This window comes from Pinus tabuliformis, chromosome 1_2 (genome assembly GCF_031772625.1).
Source record: "Pinus tabuliformis cultivar Carrire ecotype Pingquan chromosome 1_2, CPIR1, whole genome shotgun sequence".
Lineage (NCBI taxonomy): Eukaryota > Viridiplantae > Streptophyta > Pinopsida > Pinales > Pinaceae > Pinus > Pinus tabuliformis.
Genome location: NC_142298.1, coordinates 1,247,035,357 through 1,247,052,250, shown reverse-complemented (window position 1 = coordinate 1,247,052,250; position 16,894 = coordinate 1,247,035,357). Strand labels below are relative to the sequence as shown.

General features: G+C 34.5%; 1 protein-coding gene across 1 annotated transcript in view; it reads right to left on the bottom strand.

Annotated features, from left to right (window-relative positions):
• The window catches only part of LOC149210762 (lysine-specific demethylase REF6-like), a 46,131-nt gene extending 30,695 nt beyond the window's left edge, over positions 1-15,436 (bottom strand). The window contains 1 exon segment of the mRNA XM_089399080.1: positions 15,420-15,436. Within this exon segment, the coding sequence (XP_089255206.1) occupies positions 15,420-15,436 (17 nt within the window).
• Between the last annotated feature and the right edge of the window lie 1,458 nt (positions 15,437-16,894).

Below are 16,894 nucleotides of genomic sequence, written 5' to 3'. Positions count from 1 at the left end.
TGTTGTGATGTACTACCATGCTAATGTTGTTGCCACAGTATTTTATTAATAGACGAAATTGTAAGCCTCCTTGTTATCTATCTTGAAGGATGCTTCAAAATTAAATACACAGGCAGGAGTCTAAAACATATGAACCCCTCGCTGGGCACACATTTTTACTTCAATTCATAATAATCAATCTTCTGACAAGACTTAAAATTACTCGTGACTGTTCTTGACCTTAGATGAACTCAGTGAAGCAAAAGGAAGTAGACGCGCCACCATACATGATCGCAACACTCAAACTAGCTGCAACACACACCATACGACTCTCTGTAATTGACCATTCAATGCACAACCATTAAAAAAGGAACTTGCAACATTTACAACCATACACACAACTTGCAGGCCTCTCCACACATCGCACTTAAACAATGCTCAACGGAGGTTCCAGCGTACGCAGGACTATCAATAATAATTATTTTGTAATTCTTTCAAGAATCGAAACCAACATAGCTTCATACACAAAGGACCAACGCTTGTGACAGTGGAATTTCGGCATGGTCTGTAGCTCTGGCCCTTCAATTTTTTTTTTAATGCACAACACTTATTTTATGAAATGTTTATGGACAGTCAGGACAATGCTTCTTTTATGAAACGTTTATGGATAGTCTGTACAACACTTCTTTTATGAAACATTTATGGACAGTCAGGACAGCACTGGTAAAGTAGCGTTTAGACCTGGCAGCGACAGTGCTAAATACATGGAATATGGTAGACAGAAGGTGCAGGTAGTGTCAGGAAGCAACGTTCAGGTGACAGTGTGGAGCAGGCTACCAGCATTTATGAACAGGCAACATTTTTTGAATGGAGAGCAGAGGAGCAGTGGAGCAGAATAGGGAGTTACAAAGGGCATAAAAGCTAAAAAAAGGAGCTGGCTCTGATACCATGTCAGGCCAGGCAGTAACTCCATAAGGCAAAAAATGATTCATGTGTTCTATTCCATTAGGTAGGTATTCGTTATATACATGAGGGAGAGACTGTTCAATTCATCTCCCGATGACTGTTCATATTTCTAATTTATTTATTTACATAAATTCACCCAATCACAAGGATTAGGTGTCAACAGGGTTGTCTCAATGATCCCAGATAAGGCGAAAATGAAAGAAACAACTTCAATTACTTAATCCAAAGTAAAGGAAGGCACCACCGTTATATACTCTAGTACTTCCAACAAGATAACCTTCCCCATTTTTATGAATATGCAGATCTCTTCAAGATGTACAAAGAAGAGGTTGAGAGACCAACATTTGCCAATCCAAGTGAATAAGACAATAACCATGCTATTACAAATGAAAATGTATGAATATCCCATATTTATAATGTGGTAATGCGATCGGCAATCTTCCATTGCTTGGACATGCAACCCAAGTTCATTAATTGTATACTTAATGTATGCCACATCACAATGATTAAATTTGGCTGAAGGATGTGCCACTTGAACGTTTTGAGCAAACTCTGTAATGGTCTCATAATTCTGATTGAAGAATGAGGTGAACTATATTTTACATTGAAAATTTCAGTTTTGATTCCCACTAATCTGTACCTCAAGTCTTTGTTTTGATGCCAACGTTGGTGTCTATTAAATATATGGATGATGTGAACAATATTTGCACTGAAAATTGCAGTTTTTGAGCTAGTAATTTATAACCAAAATGTGTCCCAATCTAAAGAATGTAGTCAATTCTATTTGACATACAAGGGTGGATTTTAATTCTAACAATAGTAGATTATCATTATTCTTAATAAAAATAAAGTAGATTTTTCATTCGGATAGTATGATTATCTTTCAAATATTATATTTGTCATTCTTCATAGAGGAAGTCATAATAACAAATCTCGAGTTTAACAAGTAAACAATTATGAAACAAGAGAATTCAGATTAGGATGTATTGAAATACCCTATATGTCACGTTAATGATTTTTCTATGGGTGGTGAAATCTTCTAGTGAAAACAGAGATTGAAAACCATGGACATGTGTAAGGCTTATTGTGATAATTGTTTTTAATGATCTTAAATTAAATAGGAAGATCAATTCGTAGAGAAATTGGGATTTTAGAATGGGAGCTTATTTAGTCAATGAATGACCAATGAAAATATTAGAATACACTTTTACCCTTATTCTAGTGTTGAATGAAAATGTTGTGAAAAATAATGTGTCTCTAGATTTGGATAAAAAGACCCTCAAATTTCTTTGCAACTTTTGTGGTCACCAGCCACTTGTGAAAGGAGTAGGCATATTTAAAAATGCAGTGCCATTTAGAAGGGAAATACTAATAGCAGCAGGGCAATGGAAATTATTTGATTCGTTTATTTATTTTTGATTTGTCTGGTCATATTTTCAAGTGTAATATATATATCATGAAATTGTTTTAGTACTAGTAAACAATGATTAAATATATAATAAATTTGAACCTTTGACATTTAGAGGAAATTTCTCTCAATAATCATGAAAATCATTCTGGAAACAGTTTTTGAAGTTTGGAGTCCTTATTTATTAAGTTAACTAATTGGTTTGGAAGATGAAAAACCAACAACTTGGAAGAGTGGGACTTTTATGTTCACTGAGGTATTAAAGAAATTATATGCTTGAAACTTATACTAGAGCCTTCTAGTAGAATTGATAGTGCATTAATCCGTTGCTTTCCAATATTTCGGTTTTGGTACCACCTTATGGCATATCCAGGTTCATATGTTATTTTCCATGGTGGATAGTTGAATCTGTTTCAACTCTCATTGTTATCAAGGGGTTTCAATAGGTTGTCACATGAGCACTTGTGATGCCCATTTTGACTTAGATAGATACCCATACTAAGGCTCTATTTTGTAGTTCCATGTTATTATTTATGAACATTATGTAATATTGATGCATTTTGTTGGACACGTGAAACTACATAGGTTTGATTTTGATGATGAAAATGTTTGATGTATGACCAAATGTATGATGTGCTTGGTGATGATTTATCTAGTGCATGACTTATTAGAGCTATAGTTGCTTCATGTATGGCTTAAGTGGATATGGTTTATCTAATAAGTAACATAATGAAATTATGATTTGTTTCAAATATGAACTACAAAATTGACACGTGAATACTAGACTTAATAATGTGATGATAATGTGTCTTGTTGTTATATAAATGCATGAATGAGAGCTAACCCACAGGGGGGGGATAACTATATGATAGCTGAGATCTACTCTTCCATTGAGTGAAGGTTGAGACATCCCATGGGGAAGGTATAATGTATATTATTCTACTGCATTTGGTATCTACTTGATATGCACTCTTATGACATGAGTAAAATGCAAATGACAGGTGGCAAGATGACCTAACTGGATTATTCGATGACAAGTCCAACCAGCTTTGTAGTGTGGTCCATGTTAGGGTATTGACCCTAGTTCTGAGGGACGGGTGGAGGCATTTCCCACCGTGTATCATCCAAATCCTGGAATCGTGGGAGGGCAGTGGTGGATACGCTCCCCTAGACATGTGATGATGATTTCCAGTTGCCTGCTGGGGAAGTTAGGTCGATGTATTCGATGCTTCCACCATGTCGATTTTATGCGTGGTTAGTATGGCTGTTGCCACTGATAAAGCAGTAGAGGACATATAGGGTGGGAACGGAAGTAGGTTAGGATAGATAGGAGGATATAGATTAGTTGGAGACTCTTGATGGGAAGTAATGTCATTGTTTGACTTATCAAATGTTAATGCTATAACTCTCTCTGATTTGCTATGCTTTCAACTCCTTGTATCTTTTCATTCTAACTTCGGGACGAAGTTTTCTGAAGGAGGGGTGTATGTAATGCCCCACTAAATCTCATCCTGCAGATTTTGTTATTGTTTACATTATCTGAAAATATTGAGAAATATTGGTCTAATATAAAATTCATGATTTCTATTATTCAAATTCCCAACTTACCTTCTCAAATTCAATCTTAGGTAGGATATGGTCCTCTCCATTTAATTACATCTCACATTCCCCAATGTACCCTCACACTTACTTGGGAGAAGACATGGTTGTCTCCAACTCATTATATATATATATATATATATATATATATATATATATATATTCATCTCACATTCCCCAATGTACGCTCACACTTACTTGGAAGAAGACATAGTCCTCTCCATTTAATTATAAATATATTCATCTCACACTCCCAAATGTACTTTCAGATTTACTTGGGAGAAGACATGGTCCTCTCCCATTAATTTCCAAATTCTATATTCATGACACATTTCCAAATGTACTCCCAACTTTACTTGGGAGAAAAGAAGTCAACTATAAGGATGGATGAGAAGTTAATGACATTAATGAGGGGTGGTTGAGATGGAGAAGAGAGGGAGGGTATAAAAGGGAAGGGGGAAGGGAGAAAAGGTGGGGGGGTGGGGTATTGCTTATGATTGTGGGGTTGGTTGTGATTTTAGGATTTGTTGTGTTTTTGGAGACCTTAGGAACTTTTGGAGGTTTCTTGGGTTGTTGAGAGGAGGGAAATATTGTTCATATTGGTCTGGATCATTCATATTGGACACACAAACTACATCTTGTTAGACTTGGGCTCAAAGGGCTAGGGAACTTGTGGAGGTTTCCTAGTCTAGGGATTATCCCTAGTTTGCTGGGAGGTAAATCTAGTTGCGTCCGTCAAGAGGAGCATTCAACAGGAGCAGCTGGACAAGGGCATCTCCACCAACCATCGGTACAGGTATTCCTCCATAGATTACTCTTGTAAATTTTATTAGAATGAAATATTCACCTTAAGTTATGCTGATTAGAATGTAAATGGTAAAATTTCAATTGTTTAAAAGTCTTGTAAGTAAGTAAACTATTGCCTCTTATTGGATTTAAATTCTTCATAAATTAGACCCTAGGACAGGGCTCTTACAATCAACAAGCACAATCATCCAAATAAAAGTGAAGTTCCCCCAACCAAAACCCTCCATCAAACAATTCAATCCAATGCCATTTAGAGGAAAAGATCCATGAAGATATATCCCATAAAACAATCCAATATTTTTAAATACCAAAAACAAATCTCCATCCATCCCATAAATATTACAAAATAAAATCTCATTAAATATGAAATATAAGACTTTCTCACTTACTAAATTATCAAAACATATTATACAATTTTTTTGTAGAAACACTTCTGCCTTAGTAAATATAGTAATATCAAAATTGAAATCTCACCATGTAATTTTTATTTATGAAATCTCATCCTTAGAGAAGGATCCCAACAAGTTAAAAAACTATACCCTTCCGCATGTAAAAACATTTAACACAAAACACACATAGGTGTTTAACGCAAATCACAATCACAGATGAAGCCGACAAAATTAATTTATGTGGAACTTACATGCTGCTAATACTCTATATCCTTATTTAAGAAACCTGTTTGATCAAAATGACCACCGATGATCTGCTAATTATTTTCATATCATTTACATCTCCTCCAATCATTTTTTTATTCCCCAATCGATTGCAAAATGTTCTGGAAGAATATTTAGATGTTGTTTTCCAAGAATTTTTCTATGATCCCATTCGACTCTCGCTTGTAGAATACCCTACCCAACTGTTATACAACCGCAAAAAATTGGAGACAATTTGGGTGACGAAACACAATGCCATCAACCCATATACTCACCACCCCTTCCACATCACCAATGTCATTCCCCAGAGTGAGCTGAGACATGAGATGTAGTGATATGTCACCAGAAATAGAATCCCAGGGATTTCAGTAATTCTAGATTATACTAAACTCTTAAACCAGACTGAAATGACAAGTCTGCTGAAGGATTTGGTGTATAGTTATTGTTATATTTCTTAGAAGGAGAAGGAGAATGAAAATAAGGAAGAAGCGGATTGGAATCCAGTGTGGAAGAAGCACAACCTGATTCATCTATATTGCTAGTATGGGGAATCCAACAGGGATTTGTTTTCATTAATCTAGGGATACCAATACCTGTTCATGGTGGTCGATACACAGCTACAGTGTTCCTACTCTTTAAGTGAAGAAATGAAGGAAGTTTGTAGAGAAGTGGGCAGGATCGTCGGTTTCAAACTCAGGGATTTGTTGATAATACCTGAAAAATCAATCCAGGTATTTGGAAATCCAGAGCATGGTCCTAAAAATTTACTATCAGATGTTTTATCACAATATCAGTTATCCTTTTCTAAACGAGGGAACAACCATGGTTCCTTGTGCCATCAGAGTTACTCTCAAATTGTTAGGGCGCCACAATTCGAGGGATAAAATCATAAATGAAGATGTCCACAATGGGACGAGGGTCCTGAAAGTGGCATGGATGTGGAGGAGGTTCACTTTGCTCCTTTTTTACAATTACGTGGATGTTCTTGTGAAACTTGTAATACTCTACATTTCTTGTTATCAAGAACATATAATTTCTTCGCCACACGGAGGGGCACATTGTATTGGTAAAACACTTAACCGAGTGTTGGAATTAATTGGATCATTACTAAAGGTCAAAGAATCTGAAGTTTATAAATATGTGAACCAGAAGAAAAGGCTTCAAGAGTTGGACATAGTCAAAGATATTGTTGGAATGGTGGAACTTGTTATGGCAGGGGTCAGATTCAAATAATCCAATGTTCGATTAGGTTTAATTATTATAGCGGAACTTCTGAAAAGCGGTCGTTATAGGAAACTGAAACAAAGAGACATTAATGTTTTTGCAGATTTTCTTAAAAGTGAAACTGCAAACAAATATAGTACACATGTTAGGCAGTTGCTTCTTGCTAGAAATGATAGATGATGTTAGGCTCAGTCTAGGGCCAAGATTGTGTGGCGCTTAAATGTTTTACAAAATTAAATTGTATATTTTAATTTGTATATTCATAACAAATTGAATTGCCGCTTGTATGAGGCTTGATAAGCTTGAACGTTTTTCAAAACCGTTTTTATTTAAACATAACTCCACTTTCAATTTTTTACAATATTTTTAAAAATTTAAACTAATAACTTATTAATTTGATGAACCAAATGTTACACAAATTAATAAACTAATTTATATTTATTAATTTATAAAGATTTAACTCTGTTTATGAGATTTCCTCAAATTTAACTATCCAATGCATAAAAAACCAGGCTATTTATAAATACAAATTTATATATATAATTATTTAATATTAATAAAACTCTCTCTCTCTCTCTCTCTCTCTCTCTCTCTCTCTCTCTCTATATATATATATATATATATATATTTTAATTTGTATATTTATCTCCTTTTTGTAGTAATGAAAGTATTTATGCTAATATTTTTTTAGATTTTAACTCACTCATAAATTTACACTCTCTTTTGAATAAGTAAGTTGAAACTAATAAATTTTATATTAAATATAAGAGATTGTTTATATATTCAAAATCTCACATCATATATATCACATAACAATATAAGTAAGTTAAAACCAACAAATTTAATATTAAATATGAGAGATTGTTTATATATTCAAAAATGTCACATCATATATATCATATACCAACCTAAGTAAGCTGAAACTAACAAATTTTATATTAAATAAAAGAGATTCTTCACATATTAAAAAATGTCACATCATATATATCACATACCAACATCATAGGTATCATATATGATGCAGGAGCATCATGGTTCCAAATTTTGTACATTTAGTAGAATCTAGGGGGCATGTGTTTTCAACGAAGTTGGTTCTCTAAGTATTTAATTAATGTAATTTTCAATGTTTTGAGTGATTTAGAATATGATTTAATTAAATATTGTGAGGAATATTTGTAAATGTTCTCGAATGTAGGAGGAGATGAGAGATTTAGGCTAGTTGAGATCTCATAAGGATTTTAGGGATTTAGAGGTCTAATATAGGATTTTGGTTGAGTAAAGAATGGAACTCAGAGAAGCTTTAGGAGAGATTGAGAGATTGTTGGATTTGAATGGAAATTAGTTCAAATTTCTCTTTGTATATATTGTAAACATTTGAAGCATTCTAGAGGTTGAATCGAGGCTGTAAATTGGACCTTACGAGTATGGCTACTGGCCTATGTAATTATATTCTGTTATATTAATGAAAATACAAAAACACTGTGTGCGTGAGGGTGAATAGATTATGTGTGCAATTTGTTTCTGAGTGAATCATAGACAGAGTATAAAATTGCATTAAACCATTAGTCTGCAGAAATAATATGATTTCTCTGTGTTGAGCGACATTGGTGAAACCTTCTGAAGTTTCCTTTGTGGAATCAATGTTGAGATGTTTGTTTAGGAATGTGTGTGTAAGGTGTATATATAAGTCGAGATCCTTATTGTAATGGCGGATGGATCAGCCTGGAGTTAATTGCAGTCGTATTATTGAGGACAGGCGGAGAACAACTATGAAGACAGAAACTATGATTTTTCCCCAAATTCCAAAGAATTTTGAATGAGGGTACGAAGGTGGAAGGGATGGACAAGATCACCGTAGTGCAATTGAATAGTTTAAATATTTAAAAGCAATTGTGGAAGAATTTCAATTTGGCTTTTCAACCAGGGCACACTATATACAGAATGAAATCCTGGGATTGAGCAGACTCAGTCTTATGTCTGCATCAATTTGGGTTTTGTGGCTATATGGCTACATCAATATAGATATCATATAGTATTATAGGAAAAAAAATAAAATAGTCATCTAATCAATACTAATATATAATTTGAGTGGGTTTAACCATCCAAACCATGTGATGTTTTTTAAGAGGGTATGTACATTATTATTTATATTAATATTTATTATTTTATTATTAATATAATAAAAAATTAATTATTGCATTTAAAAGAGGGTATAAAATGTATTTTTTAACTATAGAATTATCATGATTAGTCACATTTTAGCCAACTTGTATGGGCTTATTTTGCAAAATATGATTAGTGTCTGGTTTGAGATTTATGGTAAAAGAGTTAAAGGGAAAGCTAATTTTAGGAGGCATTACTTAAATATTGACCACCTTGTCCCTCTTAGGATTGTTACCAAGGAGTGTTGCAATAGTAAAATTAATTTCTTATGTTGTTTTGTTGGCTTTAGAAAATCTTTCAACATTGTTCCTCGGGAGAAGTTATGACAAAGGCTCGATGAGATAATCACTCCTCTTGAGTTGAGAGTTGTTGTAACTAGGTTATACGAGATTGTTATTTCCAAGCTTAAGACCACCAAGGGTTGTTCTCAAGAGATTAAATGCAATATTAGGGTTAGGAAAGGATGTCCCCTATCCCTTGCCCTTTTTGCTATTTACATTAATAAGCTATAAGAGTGTTTAGAAGTTATACGATGAGATAGGCCCAAGCTTGCTAGTATAGTCATTACTCTTCTCCTTTATGTTGATGATAATGTTCTTCTTGCAAGAAGTCTTGCTAATCTCGAAAAGAATCTTAGAATCCTCCATGATCACTACTCCAAGATGGTTATGACTCTTAATAATGACAACACTAAAGTCATGATAATTAAATCCAAAAGAATCAACTATTATAATTTCATTTATTATAAACAATTACTTGGAGAAGGTTTCCTCCATCAGCTCAACTAGAACTAGAGAATTCAGAAAATGATTATAGGAGGTTGAAAATCTTACTACGAGCTTAAAAATAATATTTGAGTTTGGAGTTAAAATAAGTTTCTCTTCGAGACTCTTGTCACCCCTATTATTTTATATGGATGCAATGTTTGGGGCTTTCAGTATATCTAGAGAATCATGGAGAAAGATTGAGATGGTCCAAAAGAAAGTTATGACATACAACCTCAAGATTTAAGGAAATACTTACTACTTTAATCTCCTATCCTCCATTGAAATCATGGCTAAGTTTATAGTATCTTGTATTGACTAGGACAAACCAAGATAAGATCAAAAGGAAATTTGGCACAAGGGAAAGAAAAGTGGGGATTATTGGAGATGACCCCATCTAATATGAAAGTATTATTCATGATAGAATAAATTGGCAAAGAAATATTAAATGACTTGGTTGCTTGGGGTACAAGAGAATAAAGGAGTTGGGTGGTCCACACTTGTGGATGGTGATGGATGGAAACGATGCCTTTGGGCACAAGAATCTATGGAGAAAAAATGTGGTATGCACTTATTGATTGCACATATATTGGATAAAATTGGACACACTTGGGGTTAGTTTTGAAAACTTGGTCATAGTTGGATGAACTTGGGTGTAGTTTTAGACACTTGGGTGCACTTGAGTGCATCTGAATAAAGTTGGGTGCACTTTCAAGTGCATTTGTTGGATGTGGATGATCAATGAACAAGGAACCAAAGGAAGCATCTTGACAAATGGCAGAAGCAAGTTGATGGATGGGAATTGGGTCCATCTTATAGTGAAAGGGATTACATGTGTAAGGCAAGATTATACAGAGGATACTTCAAAAGTGTTAAGGCATAAATGGTTCATCATTCACCATGAGTGTAAAAGGAGTTATTTAATTATGCTAAGTTAAGGGTTAGGCACAATAAGTCAAATGCATTATTCACATGAGAAGAAGAATAATATAGGTCTTGTAGGAGTCTCACATACAATTACTTCAAGGGTTCGATTGTGCAAGATTTTTGGGAAATAGGCATAACGAAATATTTCGTTAGAATCATTGTACATATGTATAGAATTGCAAGAAAATGATGCATCTTCCTTATTTTTGGTAACATCCTTCATCTAAGTAAACTTAAAGCACCACCTTTGTTTTGCATTGGCTAAGTATTGTTGGGATGTTTTAAAGTTCGTGGTTGGACATGTACCCATTGTTAAACTTGGTTGAGTAGGACTTAGTTGCATTTGATAGATTTTGGGTTAAGGAAAAAATATTGATAGACATTTAGGCAAATAGATCACATTAGGATATAGTTCATTCTCATATTCCCACCCACCACGAAAAATTAAATCTTACATAATTTTCTCCACACGTTGAGAAACAGAACAACATTGTAGTTTGAAACCATGCCAAATAAGCTATGCTTCATCATCTCTAAATCTAAGATGTTCAGTGTACATCAACACTTAATTGATCATGGATTATATTTGCATTGAAAAACAAAATTCTAGCTACATTCCAATAAGATCACCAAGTGTTTCTTGAATGTATCTAGTGTGATAATATCATTATCACTAGTATGGTTGATTCTTCTTCTCAATTGTTGTCAATAATGTTGAAAATAATGCTTCCATGTCATGTGTCACATGTATTATATGTTGTCACTGAGTATTCCAATGTGTTATTCTAGATATGGTTGTTTCCCATGTTTATGAGTTCTTGTTGTGTAATGTGTTAGTCATAGATCCACTTTCTTAGGATATAGACTTGTCGAAGTGAGTGAATTATATCTTATATATATGTAATTGTTGTGATCAATTAAACATGAGTGTGATTTGTGTGTGTAATGTTTATAAACTCTCTTTAATTTCTAATATGGCATTAGAGCCATAAGGGTCAGATAAATGAGATTCAATTCATTATGCAAAGCCATTTTCTAGTTAGCGTCTCTTTTTTATCGTTCATAGATTGACTATTTTTTCTCTGCATGAGTCATATTCAATGAAGGTCAATTGTTGTGAAAGTCAATTATAAAGCTCGTAGCTTATGTTGTGTCTTCTAGTGTTGAGCCCTGCATATTCATTGATGTGAATTTAAAGGTAGACACTCTATTGAGTCGATTAATTATTTAGTTTCATAAGGACATAGGTAGATCCCAATCAGCCATGGACTCTGTGAGGATCAATGACATTCATGAGGGAAATTAACACCAACAGAGGTTGTCGGTATTAAGAAATGAGATAGCTGGAGGAAAAGAAGGACAAAAAGACTCATGATGATCTAATCTGAATTTGTTTAAGCATTGACCGCTTTGAAAATATTTTGGAGTTTGGTTCTCTGAGGCACTTGGAGGTTCCAGCTTCAAGGTTCGATCAGTTTGGAGGCTTTGAAGCTTTGAAAACCCATCAAATTTATAGAAAGAATATCGTCCTAGATTTTGGTTAAAATGGTGGATGTATTCAATGATTATAAGATTGTTCCATTGTTTAACTTCCTTAGGGTTACCGAAGAGCTTGTGTTCTCTGCGTGGGAGCTACATATGAGACTGAAAAGAGTGGTGTAGGTGTATGGCATTATATTTGGTATTATACTTTCTCCTTGAGTTGGCTAATCATGAGCAGATTAAAGAAGTTACAGTTGGTCTTCTACTTAATTGGTTCATTTGTTAGTTTTTTAGCAAGGATGTTGTCATTACACTGACAGGTGCATTCTACAACCCAGTATGATGTGTAAGGATGTTTGTCTATCATCAAATTTGAAATTTGTTCATGTCAGCCAAACTAAAAAACTAGTAATTTTTTTTTATACAACTATACAAAAAATTTAAATAATGTCAGCTTAAAAAAAAATTAAATACCTGTATAAATGAAAAATAAATAAAAATCCATTAAGACACCAAGTGAAATCATTATTCATCAAAGAGATTTAGAATAGTCGGTGAAGGAGTGCATTGTTAACGTGCTCTGTAAGCAAAGGTCACCGGTTCTAGTCTCGCTGATACCAAAAAATCCAGCATGGTTTCCGCTGGTGCGGCTCAGGCCGGGTGCGATCCTTGGCTGACTTTGATGGCTTAGACGCCCTTGAGTCGTGGCCTCTCAGCCACAGGGTAAGAGTGATTTTCAGTATTCACCCTCTTATCAACCAAAAAAAAGAAATCATTATTCTTTGCACTCACTAGATTTTTCTTAGTCTCATAGGTATGATCTACAGAGTGATATGTAGTTCAATGAACATTGTGTGGTAGAAATGATTACTCTCTGTGCATTAGACTTTAGCCATTATTTTGTTTTTTGGTGTCTTCATTGATCCTGGCAATGGTTAGTATGTATATCATTGGTGTCCTTATTGTCTCTTCTTGAAAGAAAAAAAAAAACTCAGGTAGTTAACATTCCTTATTCATCTAAGACATTGCATTGGAGTGTTGAAAATGGAAATAAGAAAATCTTGATTTAATTTCTCTTGAATTAAATTAGGAGAAAATTGTAATTACACATCACAAGACAACAATAATGATTTAACTAAGTTAATTTCACTTTGTTGTCTCAGTTAATTCGAGTTAAGGGCATAGCTTGAGTCATGTAGAGTGGTTCCTAAATTTTAGGAGCCTAGGTTGAGTTTAATTTGAGTTTTAATAGTTTAATTAAGTTAAATCGAGTTAAACTCAGTTAAACTACTTCCATCTCTTGGAGGAACTAGTAGGAGGTCTAATAGTGGGGTGCAGCTTCAGTGTTCAACCATTTAACTGATAAATTATCCTTAATTAACTCATTCATGCATGAAATTTGACTTACCTAGTTGAGATTGGAGTTCAAGGGAATCGTACTATCAATTGTATAATTTTCCAAGTTTTACAGGTGGTGCATGCAGTCAGAGAAGGACCTATAGGGCTTACACATTTCACGATGGGGATTTCCCTAATTAATAGGGTCTAATTCCTTGAGAAAAATAACAAGGAAATAGGAGCTTGGTAAGAAGAAGATTTTGTTAAGTATTGACCAACGCTTGTCTAGGAAGCAGAGAGATAGATTATACTTGTGTAGAGATTGTTCAGGCTTGAAAAAGCATTTTATTTCTTCTATATTTTATGACTATTGCAATGCAGATGGGAAGGGGTTTCCAGCAGTTTATTTCCCCTCAGATATATATATCTTAGCATATGTGATTGAATCTCATCTCATGTTTATTTTTTTATTTGTCATTCGATTAATTCTTTTTGTTGATGAGTAGAGTAGACTGAAGTCTTTTTTTTAGCATATTACATAAGAAGTTTGAATATACATGGAATTTCTACATGTTATTAGAACTAGAATAACAATAGAAGAGAAGATAATTATAATTTTGTGTAGGAGGTTCGAATTACAAGATCAATTGTTGGGTGTGGTTTTTTACCTATTTTTTGCACATTATTTCCCAAGTTTTTATCCTTCTGTCCTCTAGGCCTATGACTTGACATGATTAATTCCCCTGTTTTCTCACCTTTATAACCTATTCTACTATCATGTTACTTTGCTGTATTTTACTAAATAATACGATGCTTCATTTCTTTTTGTGGTTAACTGGGGGAGCATTGAAGAAGTATTTTGGAAAGCTCTTGTCCTTTTTAGGTGTTTCTCATGAGAACAAAGTTATGGAGTAGACAGGCAACACAAATTAACTACAAAGAGGGTTAGAACAGTTTGTTATTACACCCTGTATGCTATCACAAGTTGTTGTTACAAATTGGATGCTGTTGCACGTTGTTGTTACACATTGGATGCTATTACAAGATGTTGTTACACTACGCGTTAATACAAAAGTCCGTTGTTACACCAAGGGTGTTTTCATCAGTGATGTCGTAACATCCCGAACTGTTATTCACTCCCAGGATGTTGTTACACCAAAGCTGGAAAATGTGGGTACTCTTCCATATAACATCTGTTGATAGTAGGAATTGTTTATTTTGGAAGAAATATGCCTAAGCAGTTGCAATCCTAAATAATGTATATTTGTATTTAGAAATAGGTTGTAACTACTTTTACTCTTGATCAGCTTAAGAATCGTGAGATTCTCATGACTGATCTGTTTCTAATTTCGGGTTTGTAATAACTATAAAGGAACTCTATTTTCAATGTAAAAGGACACAACATATAGAAAATTATTGATACTCTGCTTTTGTAACGATGATGTTGTTACTGGTCTTCATCTAATTTTTTAGTTACTTTTACGTTATTCCTGCACCCTACTGAGGAGGAAGGGCCCTCCTCTTTAACACAAATTGTAGTGATAGAGGTAGTGTACATTCTAGTTTAGCTAATTGATTAGTTTAGCTAATTGATTTATGGTTTCTTGTTTTTGCTGTACAAATTGTGGGTTCCATTCACTACTGTCTCAATCTAAATTATGTTGTTACACTGAGTTGATCAACATAATGGTAGTAACCAACTGGAGTAGATATTAGTTCCTGTGTGGCACACCTTCACATTGATAGTTGCAGAGTGTGATTTAATTCAATAGAGTGTTTCTTTTGTCTACATGAATGGTTTGATTCAACAATTTGGTTCAACGAAATCTTTTATTGTTTTCTTCATTTTCTCGTTCTTGGCTGTAGTGTATCAACAAAGATCGTGCGAACTCCATTGAAACAACAAGACCTACCCTGGGTTGAAAATTAAATTTTGCAGTCTTAGTAAATTAGGATTGATTAAGACAACACTACATTTTGGCACCATTGTCGGGGGTGGCAGTTGACAATACCCTCAGCCATGTTTCTTTTTTAATGTAGAGTGCTCCTAGTCCACAATTGTTGGGCAGTAAGATGAAAGGTAAGAACATGCACATCACTCTAACATACCTGGGCGGGCTCACCATTGTGATAAATAGGGCACTTAGGGAATTTTGGTGTTTTTTTAGCGTGTTTTCAAATCTTCAGTTGCTGGGAAGTAAGATGAGAGGTAAGAACCTGTGCATCATTCTAACACACTTGGTGTTATAGGAAAATTTGGGCACATCAACCCCAACTTCCAGATTCGTATTATTAGGGTCCATTAACCCCTAATTCAATTGTTTTCATTCCCTAATGAAGTCAACCTACATCATGGTTTCCTCCCAAGAGTTTCATGACACCATTCATACAAAAATATCCCTAAGGAGATCAACGCAGCTAGCCTTCTATCAGGCTGCAATGCATTACAGGAACTGCATTGTCTGGGTGCTATGCATCGCACCTAGCCTTTTTCCTGCCTGCGCTGAGCGAGATTCATTGAATTTTTGAAATGAATCCATTAGATTCCTCATCCAATGGAAGCTTCTGGAAGTTTCTAGATGGATTGAGCTTGCTTTTGGATGAGGAAGGAGATGAATGAACCTTAATCCATTATCCCTTCCTCCATGGAACCACTTCCCAATTTTGGCAAAGCATTCATGAGGTCCATTAATGGCTTAACCTCCTCCATTCAACTATAAATGGACCAAGCATTCAAAGGATGGTCTATGTTGGAATTTCTTGAGCTAAGGAAATGCTATTTGAATGATATTTGTAAAGAGAGTAATGTTATCATGTCAAATTGTTGCTTCATGAGGAGAGAAGGGTTTGAAATTGGAAGGAAGACGTTGAATCGAACATGGCTTCAAGGGTTGTAATATTTCCTTTATCAATAAAGAGTTCTATGATTTTTCCCACTCATGTGTTCATATGATGTATATTGTACTTTTGATTCTATAATATGTTTAGTTAATAGATCGATATGTATGATTTGATGGTTTTCTATCTCGGCTTGTGTGCAGGTACCTTCCAAGCGAGTTAAGTACAGAAGGGAGTAGCGAAAGAGGTCAAAGGGAAGAGGGATCAAGTGAGAGATACAGGTTGGTTCTTTTGTTCCTCTTTCTTTTATCTGTTAGCTATAGGAAAAGCAATGGAATTACTTTGGTTGTTGTTCTAGACTAGCTACTAGGTCTAGGGGTTAGTCGTTTGAAGAAACACTAAATTTGCCCAAAACAAAATGGCAACTCTGTTAGGGAGCGATCCTATCCTTTATTGTAGCTTATCAATCTCTTAAAACACTTTGACATACCGTACCCTCTGTTTTTCATCAAATTCAGGTCCAATTCACTGAAAATTGAGTCAATTTTGAGCATAAAATTGTCTTACTGTAATCATCATAGCTTTGTGAATGAAACAGTGTGCTGCAGTGCACCCTTTGCATAGAAATAGTGCAATTCAGTGCATTGTGTCTATCTATAGCCTACGCTGATCCCTTTAGGATTAGTTTTCCCATCTAGGATCTGACACCTTCAACCAATTTTCAGTTGTTTGAATTGCCTGTTGGA